Raw genomic sequence first — 14722 nt, 5'->3', positions numbered from 1 at the left:
AAAGCGCTATATAAGTTTAAGTTATTATTATTATTATCATATTTTATAGAGGTACATGTACAGTAATTCCTTAAAAAGCTGTGTGCGCTATGAACGCCTAGCTTAGCTGGGTAATATAGGAGCGCCGTGAGCACCTAACAAAGTGGATATGTGCGCAATATAAATATCCTATATTATTATTATTACAACCTAAGCAAATCCTAACTCTTTCTTTACTTCTTTATTTCATCCACTCAATTCTTCTTCCGTCTTTCTTTTCCGGATTTTTCCCTACCATATCTAAAATCACAAGAATAAAGAGATTTGCAAAACGTAAGAATGCGATCAGCATAATATTCTGATCTGAAACAGCAATGACTCACATCACTTGTTTGTCTCTACTGAGTGATATATTTTATAGAGTTATACAACCTAAGCAAATCCTAACTCTTTCTTTACTTCTTTATTTCATCATCTTAATACCTCTTCTGCTTTCTTTTCCTAATTTTTTTCCCTACCTACAATCACAAGATTGAAAACGCAAGAATACACGGATAGAAGTTGAATGAGATTTCCAAATAATCTTTAGAATGTAATCAGCAATAGTTGATTTGAAACAGCAATGACTCTGCAACCAAATGGAAGAATGAACATTGGCTGTCCCAAGCAGACCTGGCGACATACTTTCTTCAAATACTTAGAGTTGGCCTATAACCTTGACCAACCTGATGGAGGTTAAACTACTACCCTGTTCATAAACCCATCCTCCAATTAGCCGCCTAAGAGTAATGCGTATAATTCAATCAAATTTGCGTTCACAAACTCCAAAAATAATCCGCACTATTTTTACGAGCGCCCGTCCTGAGAAAGGCGGATAATCATCATGACAACTGGACACGCCCCCTCCGATGCGGTGGTGTTGGAAAAGGGTGAACTTGTGACCCCACCATGGCAATTATCCGCATTATTTGGAAATGCATTCATATAGTCAAAATCTGGTCCTGGCTGCTATTATGCGGATAATAGCAGCATCAAAACAATGCGGATAACTCTGGTCCTACTCCAATTTTACAACCAAATTATGCTGCTATTAGCCGCATAATTGGGTTTATGAAAGGGGTATTAGAGGTTGCAAATAAGTATCCAGGTGAAGACAGCTTGCTGCCTAATGCATTACACAGGAAGAACTAAGTGGTATGTAAGAATTTTACAAGGAGTATTTTTTGCACCTCATACCCCAGTCCCCCCCTCTCTCAGTGGTGCCTTCCCCGGTCCACAGTATCACTTTAATAAAAGTGTCAGTAGTCTAACTCCTCGCACGTTAAATTAATTTTTATAGATGTTATCCAAGAACTAAATTGCCTTTTTATTAGCTTATCTAATTTGAAGGTAGGAGAGAAAACTGATTATTACCAATATTGGATTTAAATGTACGAATGTGCAAAATTGCAACATCAGCGAGCAAAGGGTTAAATGATGTCTAGATATGAATACTATTTGCTCATCAGTATTACATCATAAAAAACAACCATTAAAGTTGCTCTGATCAGATGACAGCTATAAAGTGCTGTTAAAATTTTCAGATACAGCCATATTCTGTTACTGACAAATTGTGCTCTAAATCTGATTCTGCAGTTTTTCATTTGAAGTCCAGATTGCTTTCATTTGACTGTGAACAGGTAAGGTTACTTGTATAACTTCAAATAACTTCTCTTCATAGGTCCATGCTGAAACCCAAGGTACATTTGCTTAAGATTTTTCTTCTTTATTGAGTTTAGCTTTTGCATTAATGTTGACAGATATGAGAAGGCCTATGGGTCAGGTCTACATACCTTTTTATTTCATCACTGAAGCTGATTTTGATTCCATTCATTTTAAAGCTTCTTCCTGCTTCTTATCCATCTCTTACAGGTTCCCTCTATCAACCAGAGTTTAACAATCATCAGATATTACATAATGGCGGCAAGATTTCCTGAAGGAAACCAAGTTCAGCTCCGACCTCAAAAAGGTCATGACATGACATGGTCATGTGACAAGCACGGTGAGCCAATCGCATTTTACTGCAAGAAACACGGATTATTCGTATGTGATCGTTGCGCCATCAAAGAACATTGCCAAAAACCATGTGAGCTAGACGATATCGAGGATGTCATCTTTGAGAGGAAAAAAAAAGTGGATGAGAAACAGCCAGAAATACAGGAACTTCAGAAACAAATGAAAGCCCTAGATTTGAAAATAAAGACAGCTTTAGCTTTCAGTGATACTAATCTACAGACAGTAAACAACAACATTCAAGCATCGTATCACAACAAGATCAAACCCGTTAAGGAAAAGGAGGACAGAATGATTAGGGTTATTAACGAGGAGGCAGAAGAAGAAATAAGACTTGTAAATGAGAAGAGAGAAAAACGGATCAAGGACTGCCACATCGAGAGAGAAAAGGAGCGAAAAATCATTAGAGATGAAGAGGAAAAACTTCTATCAGATGCAAAGAAAATCACCGAAATCGTTTTTAAGAAGATCAAAGATCTAACTAATAAGAGTCAGCATGTCATAAACACTATCAAGAACATTGAATGTACCATCACACGTATAAACCAACGTGATGAAACACTGGTGAATGAAGCTCCTCAAGTACTTGCATCTATTGATGAAAATTTAAGTTTGAATGTTCATCAAGATGTTAGCGATTGTCTTCACCGAATAGAGAATGCAATCCAGGGAGTGAAGTTTGTAGAGGGGAAAGTAGGTGGAGAATACTATGATAGAATTGATGGGAATAAATGGGAACTTGTCAAGTCAATCCACATTCCATCTCGTGTAAATAAGCCGTGGGTGCGTGGTCTGGTCAGTGAGGATGAGATCTGTGTGCAAGACGGAGATAACAATAACACATATGTTACAAACATCAACACTAAACACACAGAGAAAGTCATTGATGAAGGCGTGTTGATTACATCATGTGTGCCCATGGACAGTAACGTAATAGTATGTGGTAAGAGGAGAGATGATTGTACGGGTGACAGGTTGAATGGATGCATCACTCTCTATGACAGACAAAGGAAGGTGTTTAGAGACATCAGCATACCAAGGAATGGGTACACTAGTGTGCATGTTGATGTTGACAGGGATGGGATGATCATCGCTTCTCAGTCAAATCAGTCTAATATCTACATCATCAATCCTGCTGACGATAAGATAGTAAACGCTATTACAATGCAGGGTAAGAAGGTGAGGGGTGTGATACAAGCCTTGTCATCAGGTGATATCGTTGTGAAGACAGGTTATGATAAATACACTGTCATCTCACGATCAGGAGAAGAGAAGGCGGTCATATACAGTGATGAGTGGGGCTGGTGGTCAGAGTGTCGCGTTGACAAACTGACAGACATACTCTACATCGTGCACTTGGATAGAGCGAATAATACATGTACCATCGCAGTTGATCAGGTGTCACAAGATGGTATTATCCAAGCAAGGATTGTGGAATACGTGCAATCAGATCGCTCTCGTGTCCTCAGCCCTTGTTTCATTACTCCTTCTGGTAACCTTGTAGGATTTGATGGAAACAAACTTCATCTTTACAAGAAGACATTCGTCCTGTAAAATCATCAAGAATTTCAACGTAGTCTCCATGCACAGACCCTGATTGAAACTTTGATCAACAAAGTCTCCACACAAAGACTAGCACATACAAAACTTACTGTTTCAATTCCAGGGCCTTCAGAATACAAGATATGAAAGGGATGCACATTCAGACCCTTAACTCGAGTGAAAGGTTTGCACAGCAGACTAATCTCAATGAGTGATAATGTTGTTTTTTTAAGAACATTTCAGAGCAATGTTTAGCTACATTTCACTTTGTTTATAACTTCAATCTGCCACCCCTTATACCCAGGTTCATAATTTCCTATAGTAACAATCAATAGTTAAAAGCTACTGAAATGATTCAATTTGATTGGTTAATAGTAAACTTTGGATAGAAACATTATTATAACAAGTCTTTATGGAACAGAACCATGGAGACATTCATGTTTGATACAATGGTCATGCCTATGTGTTATCAAATTCAATGTAATGTTGTATTTCAAAGATTATTATTCCTAAGTTAACAGTCCAATGCTCTTGTTTTCATACTATGCTGTTTATAGCCACAGTCATTCTTTATTCAATGACATCATTTAAATTTGAATCTTCTTCCTTTCAAGTCTCCTCTCCATGTTTTAACAATAATATTATTCATATTTTGACCAATCAAACTTTGACAGAATATGATTTTAAAGAATCATTCTGCATTTGACGGTTAAAGAGTTCAAATTTTAATTTCAACCAAATTTAATCGATATCATCATCCCATATCCCTCTGAAAGTTTATAACACCCTAACCAAACAGATAACTCATTTTAAGAATTCAAAATTTCATACTATTAAATTGAAATACATTTAGCTCTGTTTTGTATATAAATGTGTCAATAGGTTCGTCATTGCATATATCATATTACGAAAAAACAACATTCTTTTGCACACATACAGGCAAATCCATGTCATTGCTTACCAAAAATAATGTTTCAATAATTATACTGATTATTTTCCCAAGTTTTTTGTTCGATCACATTTTTCACCTCTGTAAGCTTTCCAAACTTATCTTTATAAAACCAATTCACAAAAAGTATATCCAATGTGAAAAAGTGCAAATTTCTCTAATAATATAAAATGCAGTGTACATGTACATCTTTAAAGATAATCTACTTGGGTTAATACATGTACGATAGAAGTTAAGTAGAAAGTAGAATTCAAGTCTTACAAATGATGTTATATTCTTTTGTAATATATTTTTTCATTAAATTTTGTATGGGAATTGAAGCCCTTGATGTAACATAGTAAAATGACATGGTAATATTTGATCTTTACACCTTCAGAAGCATGGAAAAGAATTGTAACATATGAATCAGAGCAGATATTTTTGTGAGTAAATGGAGAGGAAAGAAATATATATCTTTATATGGTGATAGCCATGAAAGACAAAGATTCAATCATGGATATAAAAGATGCAAAAGATTTGTCATTCAACTACCAGTTATATGCACATTATGTATCAACATCTATTAATCATTTTGAATAAATGTTGTAAATGATTGAAATCATTCAATATGGTTGTAGGGTAAAGATTTGTAGGAATTTCAATCAAAAGGTCATTTTGGTGATAGGGAGAGAGTTTTTAAATTCTCTACAAGGATCGTTTCATAAAGAGTTACAACTGTTGTAACTTTGACATTATTGCAAATACCATGGTACCTTAATTTGTTTAACAAATTTTCGGCATTACTCCTATTTGTTTAAGATCAGTATGCTCGATCTGTAATGAAAATCATAAGATCAGTATGCTCGATCTGTATGAAAATCATAAATCATAAGTCAGAAAAAATTGGAACCAGCGGGATTCGAACCTGCCATCTACTGCTTTCCGGGCAGCGACTCAACCACCAGGCTATTCTGGTTCACGGTTAAGCCACGATGAACTGGAATTCAAATACCCTCGATCCTCTTCTTTCTGACTCATTACTATTCAAATGCCGTCCGCCGTGGACAATAGATAGTAAATTAAGAGGCTTTTATAGGAGGAGATTATAATTTGTTTAACAAATTTTCGGCATTACTCCTATTTGTTTAAGATCAGTATGCTCGATCTGTAATGAAAATCATAAGATCAGTATGCTCGATCTGTATGAAAATCATAAATCATAAAACATAAGTCAGTTTTTTTTTTCTGACTTATGATTTATGATTTTCATACAGATCGAGCATACTGATCTTATGATTTTCATTACAGATCGAGCATACTGATCTTAAACAAATAGGAGTAATGCCGAAAATTTGTTAAACAAATTATAATCTCCTCCTATAAAAGCCTCTTAATTTACTACCATGGTACCTTGATTTTGATTGGCTGCTGAGACCGGTTGCCATGGTAGTTGTCATGGTAAATTGCCAATTCGTCTACTGCCATCCCGTCCACTCACCACATGGTCTACATTCATTTCGTCTAATGCCATTTCGTCCATCAACATTTCGTCTACCACCCATTTCGTCCAATCACCATTTCGTCTAATAGCCATTTAGTCTAATAGCCAGTTAGTCTATAGCCAATTCGTCTACAACCATTTGGTCTACCAACCATTTCTTCTAAATCCATTTGGTCTAATGCCAAATCGTCCATTAACCAGTTCGTCCACCGTTCATTTGGTCCAATAGCCATGTCGGCTAATTTCAGTTGGTCCAATATCCACATCGTCTACTTATCAACTCGTCCAATTGCCATTTCGTCTAATAGTCATTTCGTCCATCAACCATTAGGTCCAATAATCAGTTCGTCTACCAACCAAATCGTCTACTAACCATTTCGTCCAATTCCCAAATCGTCCAATAGCCATTTAGTCTAATAGCCATTCGGTCCAATATCCATTTCGTCTAATACAAATTATTTGTGTTATCCGAGGAGGGGAGCGAAATGACTTTAATACTCTGAAATTATTGATGATATTAGTTTAAAAAAACCCCTAAAAACTATGATGATAACTACCAGTGCAAGGGTCGATTCAGTGGGTACAGCAATTCAGGCACCCCCACCCCCTCTAAAACGCACACACACACATAAAAGGGGGAACTAAAATGGGGAAAATGGAAAAGGGTCCTTTTATTTTAATTTGTCGCTCAATTTTTATTAAAAAAAAAGAAAGGAGAATATTGTATTCCGATATCAAAATACGATAAACAGATGAAAGACAATATAGCCTTTTAAAGAAATATTATTGATCAATATACCCCCACCCCCAAAAAAGAGCTCTTCCCGATCTGTCCTATCTTCTTTCCCTGTACTATCCTCTCCCTTTTTGTTCGTTTCCCGTCGCTAGAAGCCCGCCTGCGCCTAAAATAAATGTAGGCCTAGTAGTATTGACAATAACGATGAGTATAATGTTTGTGATATACTCATGCTGTATCGTGTATGTATAACCTCGATACGACACACATTGCTTCCCCCTTTGGGTGGAAAACACTTCCATAATGCAAAGTAATCAATGACGAACAACACTAGTCAACAGTGATAAAATAAATCAAGAAGTTGAAGAGAATTGGTAATTAATTAGGCCCACAATCGCGAATAGAGTCGACTCGGGTCGTAGAGGGCGCTAGTGCAGCATAGTAGACCAGTATGCGTATTAGACGAAATGAATATTAGAAATGGTGATTAGCCAAAATGGCAATTGGACATATTGGTTATTAGACCAAATGGCAATTAGACCATATGATTGTTAGCCGAAATGAGTTTAGACCACGTGATAGTAGACCAAATGCAGTTAGACCAAATGGAACATGGGCGAAATGAAAGTAGACCAAGTGGTTATTAGACCATTTGCCTTTAGATCATTTGGCTATTAGACCAAATGGGAATAGACGTAATGATAGTGGACAAAGTGGCTATTGGACCAATTAGCAAAAATATACCATTAGACCAAATGGCTATTAGACCAAATGATAATAGACGAAATGGCTATTAGACGAATTGGCTATTAGACGAAATGGTGATTGGACGAAATGGTAATTGGACCATGTGGATAGTGGACCAACTGATGGTAGACGAAATGATATTAGACCATGTGGGTAGTGGACAAAATGGCAGTGGACGAAATGGCAATAAACCGTTGTCATAATGGCAAAGTTACAACAGTTGTAAGTCCTTTATGAAACAGGCCCCTGATCTATAATCAAGTAATTTTGTCTGCATAAATGGTGTCAATAAGAGAAACTTAAACACATCAATGGTTTCATCTGCAGTTCTTCTTTTGAATCTACAATGATAGAATGATGGTGAGAGATAGAGGAGAAGATGAAGAGATGAGAGAGAGAAAGAGAGGGAAAAAGAGCGTTTCAAGGTTTTCAAACCGCCTCGATCACAAGAATCCCCATTAAATTACAAGAACTTTTTAGGCTAAAAAATACCCATTAATTATTCCTGCATTTTCACCGCCCTGAAACATACCCTTCGGGATAAGTTCCTGAAGTTACATGTACGAGCATGTGCAGCATGGTCTGATAAGCAGGCAAGGCGCGAGATTCAAAATCGCTAGCCCAGCAGCCACCCACAGCTCCCGTGCCCAATGACGCCCAACAACACGCTGAGCTAAAAGTTCCTGTAAATTGCTCTCACATTGCCAAAATACCTGCCACCTTGGAAAATCCCTGCAAAAGTTCTCGTAATTACGCCAAATACCTACTATTTAGCGGGTATTTTCTTTCGGGAAAATTACGCGTAATGCTTTCACATTACCAAAATACCTGGTATTTTCTGATCAGGGTAAATTTCCTGATCAGAGAATACCTGGAACTGATGAACTTCGAGGCGGTCTGAAACCACAGAGTGATAAATTGATAGAGAAAGACAGGAGGAAGAAATAGAGGGAGAGAATAAGGATGATGTTGAGAGACGAAAACAAAAACAAGATAAAGAGAGAAAGAAAGAAAGATGGAGAAAGAGATATAGAAAGTTAGTGATAAATGGATAGAGAAAAACAGGAGGAATAAATAGAGGGAGAGAATAAGGATGATGTTGAGAGACGAAAACAAAAACAAGATAAAGAGAGAAAGAAAGAAAGATGGAGAAAGATATATAGAAAGTTAGTGATAAATGGATAGAGAAAAACAGGAGGAATAAATAGAGGGAGAGAATAAGGATGATGTTGAGACGAAAAAAGAAAAGATGAAGAGAGAAAGAAAGATGGAGAAAGAGCTATATAAAGTTAGTGATAAATGGATAGAGAAAAACAGGAGGAATAAATAGAGGGAGAGAATAAGGATGATGTTGAGACGAAAAAAGAAAAGATGAAGAGAAAACGAAAGATGGAGAAAGAGCTATATAAAGTTAGTGATAAATGGATAGAGAAAAACAGGAGGAATAAATAGAGGGAGAGAATAAGGATGATGTTGAGACGAAAAAAGAAAAGGTGAAGAGAAAACGAAAGATGGAGAAAGAGCTATATAAAGTTAGTGATAAATGGATAGAGAAAAACAGGAGGAATAAATAGAGGGAGAGAATATGGATGATGTTGAGACGAAAAAAGACAAGATGAAGAGAAAACGAAAGATGGAGAAAGAGATATAGAAAGTTAGTGATAAATGGATAGAAAAGACAGGAGGAAGAAACAGAGGGGGAGAATAAGGATGATGTTGAGACAAAAAAAAGACAAGATGAAGAGAAAAAGAAAGATGAAGATATATAGAAAGTTAGTGATAAATGGATAGAGAAAGACAGGAGGAATAAATAGAGGGAGAAAATAAGGATGATGTTGAGACGAAAAAAAAAGGAATAATAATAATAATATAGGATATTTATATTGCGCACATATCCACCTTGTTAGGTGCTCAAGGCGCTCCTATATTACCCGGCTAAGCTAGGCGTTCATAGCGCACACAGCTTCTTAAGGAATTACTTCCTACCGGTACCCATTTACCTCACCTGGGTTGAGTGCAGCACATTGTGGATCAGTTTCTTGCTGAAGGAAATTACGCCATGGCTGGGATGAAGATGAAGAGAGAGATGGAGAGGGAAAGAGAAAGAGTAAAACATGAGAAGCAAGTGGTATTAAGAAAAAAATAAAGATTAAGAGATAAAGAAGTTATAGAGAAAGAAGAGGAGAAATTGAACTGATTGTGCACTAAAAATTAATATCAACACGTAATTCACTTGACTCAATGTTTACCTTCCAGCGTCACTAAACCAACATTGCTTCTACATGTAGACAAGACATGCCAGTGGGCGTTCCTCTTTATTGTTATTATTTTTCAAGGCTGTTTCACATTGGATTCATGCCATGGTAATTTCATTTATATGTGACAATTATGTTTGATCTTTCATATCTAATATCATAGATAATACAAACATTGTAAAACAGAGATAAGTAATTCAAGAGGGGACCATATATACATAAGGGTTAATCATACATTATGAAATAGCTATCTTGTTGATTCATTACCATCATAAATTCAGTTTAGACCAGGGACCCAACTAAGATACCTGGGGAGGGGGGGGGGGGGCAGATCAATGACTTAAATCTCACATCACTTGTTTCTCTCTCCGTATTGATCCAGGCATATACTCCCAGTAGGTCCCTTCGTTCTGCAAATCAAAATTTCTTAACAGTCAAAAAAGCAAAAACTAACAATTTTGGTGATAGGTCCTTTTCAAGCTCTGCCCCACGTCTTTGGAACACTCTTCCAGCTTCCCTCCGTTGCATCCCAAATATCACTTCATTTCGATCAAATTTAAAAACGTACATCATGAAGAAAGCATATTCAACATCGCCCCATTTACAGTGTCCTTGATTTTTTTTTCTCTTCTCTCTCTCTTAGTTTAATGATTTCTAATTTGTATATTTTGCGCTTAGATATGTCATGAAAAGCGCTATATAAGTTTAAGTTATTATTATTATTATCATATTTTATAGAGGTACATGTACAGTAATTCCTTAAAAAGCTGTGTGCGCTATGAACGCCTAGCTTAGCCGGGTAATATAGGAGCGCCGTGAGCACCTAACAAAGTGGATATGTGCGCAATATAAATATCCTATATTATTATTATTACAACCTAAGCAAATCCTAACTCTTTCTTTACTTCTTTATTTCATCCACTCAATTCCTCTTCCATCTTTCTTTTCTGGATTTTTCCCTACCATACCTAATATCACAAGAATAAAGAGATTTGCAAAACATGTAAGAATGCGATCAGCATAAAACTCTGATCTGAAACAGCAATGACTCACATCACTTGTTTGTCTCTACTGAGTGATATATTTTATAGAGTTATACAACCTAAGCAAATCCTAACTCTTTCTTTACTTCTTTATTTCATCATCTTAATTCCTCTTCTGCTTTCTTTTCCTAATTTTTTTCCCTACCTATAATCACAAGATTGAAAACGCAAGAATACACGGATAGAAGTTGAATGAGATTTCCAAATAATCTTTAGAATGTAATCAGCAATAGTTGATTTGAAACAGCAATGACTCTGCAACCAAATGGAAGAATGAACATTGGCTGTCCCAAGCAGACCTGGCGACATACTTTCTTCAAATACTTAGAGTTGGCCTATAACCTTGACCAACCTGATGGAGGTTAAACTACTACCCTTTTCATAAACCCATCCTCCAATTAGCCGCCTAAGAGTAATGCGGATAATTCAATCAAAATTGCGTTCACAAACTCGGAAAATAATCTGCACTATTTTTACGAGCGCCCGTCCTGAAAAAGGCGGATAATCGTCATGACAACTGGACACGCCCCCTCCAATGCGGTGGTGTTGGAAAAGGGTGACCTTGTGACCGCACCATGGCAATTATCCGCATTATTTGGAAATGCGTTCATAAAGTCAAAATCTGGTCCCGATGCTGCTATTATGCGGATAATAGCAGCATCAAAATAATGCGGATAACTCTGGTCCTCCTCTGATTTTACGACCAAATTTTGCTATTAGCCGCATAATTGGGTTTATGAAAGGGGTATTAGAGGTTGCAAATAAGTATCCAGGTGAAGACAGCTTGCTGCCTAATGCATTACACAGGAAGAACTAAGTGGTATGTAAGAATTTTACAAGGAGTATTTTTGCACCTGATACCCCAGTCCCCCCCCCCCCTCCCACTCTCAGTGGTGCCAACCCCGGTCCAAAGTACCACTTTGATAAAAGTGTCAGTAGTTTAACTCCTCGCACGCTAAATTAATTTTTATAGATGTTATCCAAGAACTAAATTGCCTTTTTATTAGCTTATCTAATTTGAAAGTAGGAGAGAAAACTGATTATTACCAATATTGGATTTAATTGTACAAATGTGCAAAATTGCAACATCAGCGCGCAAAGGGTTAAATGATGTCTAGATATGAATACTATTTGCTCATCAGTATTACATCATAAAAAACAACCATTAAAGTTGCTCTGATCAGATGACAGCTATAAAATGCTGTTAAAATTTTCAGATACAGCCATATTCTGTTACTGACAAATTGTGCTCTAAATCTGCGGTTTTTCATTTGAAGTCCAGATTGCTTTACAACTCAGATTTCATTTGACTGTAAACAGGTAAGGTTACTTGTATAACTTCCAATAATCTATCGTAATAGTAATTTACTAATTTGTAATTGTATGGGGATGGGGGAAGTGATTACGATATGCTGAAACCATAGACCTATGAAGGGATGGATATTCATCGATATTATGAATTCACCAACAGGTGACTGTTATTGTCATCTGAATAACATTCTCTTCATATTAAGGTCCTTTGGTTATATGATCGTCACCATGAGAAGACCAGGGAAACTGTTCCTTCTTAAAGTGATCAGAAATGCCTTGATTATATCATTGCTATTGTTAACACCTGTATGATCTCATTAAGATACTCATAACTAGGTGATGGTGACTATCCTTGGATCAAAGAAATGCTCATGTTAATCATCCATCTCCTAGGTCCATGATGAAACCCAAGGTACATACCTGAAGATTTTATTTTTCATTATCGAGTTAAGCTTTTGCATTAATGTTGACAGATATGACAAAGCCTAGGGGTCAGGGCCCGTATTCCATAAACAAGATAAGCTTTTTGCTTAAGTCTTAGCAATTTGTCTTAGCATTTTGCTTGTCTAAGAAATCTTCCCTAACGATATTCTATAAACTTTAAGACATTTGTCTCAAGTCAGGCGATATGGCTAAGCCAAAGTCTCAAATTCTATGACCTTCAGTGACCTTCTTAATGATAAATTGCTGCAGAGGTCACTGCAACAAACTTGCAAAAATGTGACTAAAGTTGTTTTTTCTTAAAAATTTGGATTTTATTGAAACTAATTACAACTATTATAGTAAGAGAAGAGCATTCATCACACATATATGGTAAGAATTTTTAATTCAACTTATCTATATTTTTGTTAATTACCAAAACATTTCAATCCCAAACCGAGTGACTTGCACAGTTTTTTTGTGTATCAGTCCCATATATTACTTTTCATGTATTGTTTGTCAAAATATAAATTGAATATATTGCTCTCGACATCTTTACTCAGTCTAACTTCAGTTTAAGTAGACCTAGGCCCCCTAAGGGAAAACTTTTGTAACTTTTGAGACTAGTCTTGGGTCTAACATTAGGCCTAGATCTAGCCTAGGCCCAATTAGATCTATAATATTCGTCTGTTTGCAGGAGTATTAAACATTGTTTTTTACTTTTTTACTATTTCAATTTTCATGAAGGCTGCAAAACGTAAATTTGTTAGTCTAGTACTAGCCTAGTAGTAGTAGTGGCATGCCATAGTGGATCGAGCAACCAAGACTGAAGCTATATAATAGTATATTAATACATCATATAGACCTAGGCCTATATTAGTATTGGTCTAGGCCTAGAACAGCATTCAGGACTTAGCCTGGCTTAGCCTTACTTAGGACAGGGATAGATTTACATGTAGGACTAGAATAGATCTGACTTAGAGTTAGGCCTAGATCTAGCCCTAGACCAAAAGCTTCTGTCTCCGACTGTATTTTGGTTTTTCTGCTAAACTACGAGTACGACACTCGACAGTCTAACAACATTACGTTGGACTAGACCCTAATCTCACCAAAAACTGATATGACAGTAAATGTCAGAAACTTTTAAATAAATTCCCAGAAACGACGGTTATTCCTGTCTACAGTGCTACTGCTAGGCCTATCGCTATGCATTGCTTGCCAACTAGGCATACGCCTAAACTTAGATCTAGGCCTAGTCCTGACCTAGACATCTATGTAGATTCTAAGTAGATCTAGGCCTAGGTCTACTTCTCTTTTAGGTCCATATGTTTGTTTGGAGGAGTTCTTAATTTATACATTTTGGGGAGTTTGTTTAGATCTAGGTTTCTAGAAAACAGGCCTAAAGTAAAGCCTAGACCAACAGCTCAGTCTAGACTGGGGCCTACATGTATATACATTTATATACAAATTTACTTTAGGTCTAAGCGGCCTAGCCTATAGTATTATGGCTATACTTTCTTCTATTCATTCTAGATTCTATTTCTAGACTAGCTGGTAGCCCTAACGTCAGGACTGGCTGATCTAGTCAGACTAGTCTACTGTTTGATCTAGAAACTCTAACGTAGGCCTAGATCTAGACGAAAAATAAGACTAAAAGCTAGACCCTATCTAGATCTAGGCCTAGTACTTTGTAGTAGAAGTAGAACTATAACAATCTAAGTGTTAATAGTTATAGGTCGAGATCTAAAGTAGAGACTTGTAGACTCTATCAAAATATAGATTCTAGTTCTAAAAAATAGTAAATGTAGGCTAGTCTAGATCTATTCATCTTACAGTAGGCCTGAAAAAGGAAGCAGGCTAGGGATCTAGCATTAAGTTGAATCCAGCCAAATGTGAATTTCTTCTTTTTAGCCCCAAAGTATCGGTACATCTTAGTAAAATCCACATCGACTCAATCTCATTTTCTGGCCTCACTGTAAATCTGTCAAGTTCTTGTCGCAATCTCGGTATAGATTTTGATTCTCACATGTCTAATCACATTTCTTTTATTTGTAGATCAGTTCGCTACCAATTGCGAAATATTGGTTTTAATAGGAAATACTTGTCTCGACCGGCCACAGAAAAATTGGTTCACGTAACAAATTTTCCAATATAGAGTATGTCTTGCAGATCTATACCTCAAAATCAATGTGTGAGCCAACTTTTATA

The 14722-nt window shown here is 36.5% G+C and overlaps 1 protein-coding gene across 1 annotated transcript; it reads left to right on the top strand.

The window, feature by feature from the left end:
• The first annotated feature begins 1935 nt into the window (after positions 1–1935).
• LOC121417016 (tripartite motif-containing protein 5-like) lies at positions 1936–3598 on the top strand. Its single transcript, XM_041610556.1, has one exon. It carries the CDS (start codon positions 1936–1938, stop codon positions 3583–3585), a length of 1650 nt encoding a protein of 549 aa, XP_041466490.1. The 3' UTR covers positions 3586–3598.
• The last annotated feature ends 11124 nt before the right edge of the window (positions 3599–14722 follow it).

The sequence above is a fragment of the Lytechinus variegatus genome, chromosome 6 (genome assembly GCF_018143015.1).
Source record: "Lytechinus variegatus isolate NC3 chromosome 6, Lvar_3.0, whole genome shotgun sequence".
NCBI classification, from domain to species: domain Eukaryota; kingdom Metazoa; phylum Echinodermata; class Echinoidea; order Temnopleuroida; family Toxopneustidae; genus Lytechinus; species Lytechinus variegatus.
Note: the sequence above shows the minus strand (reverse complement) of the source record. Positions and strands in the feature narration are given on the sequence as shown.

Coding starts and splice junctions, on each gene's coding strand:
- LOC121417016 (XM_041610556.1), top strand. CDS start 1,936: ATGGCGGCAAGATTTCCTGAAGGAAACCAAGTTCAGCTCCGACCTCAA.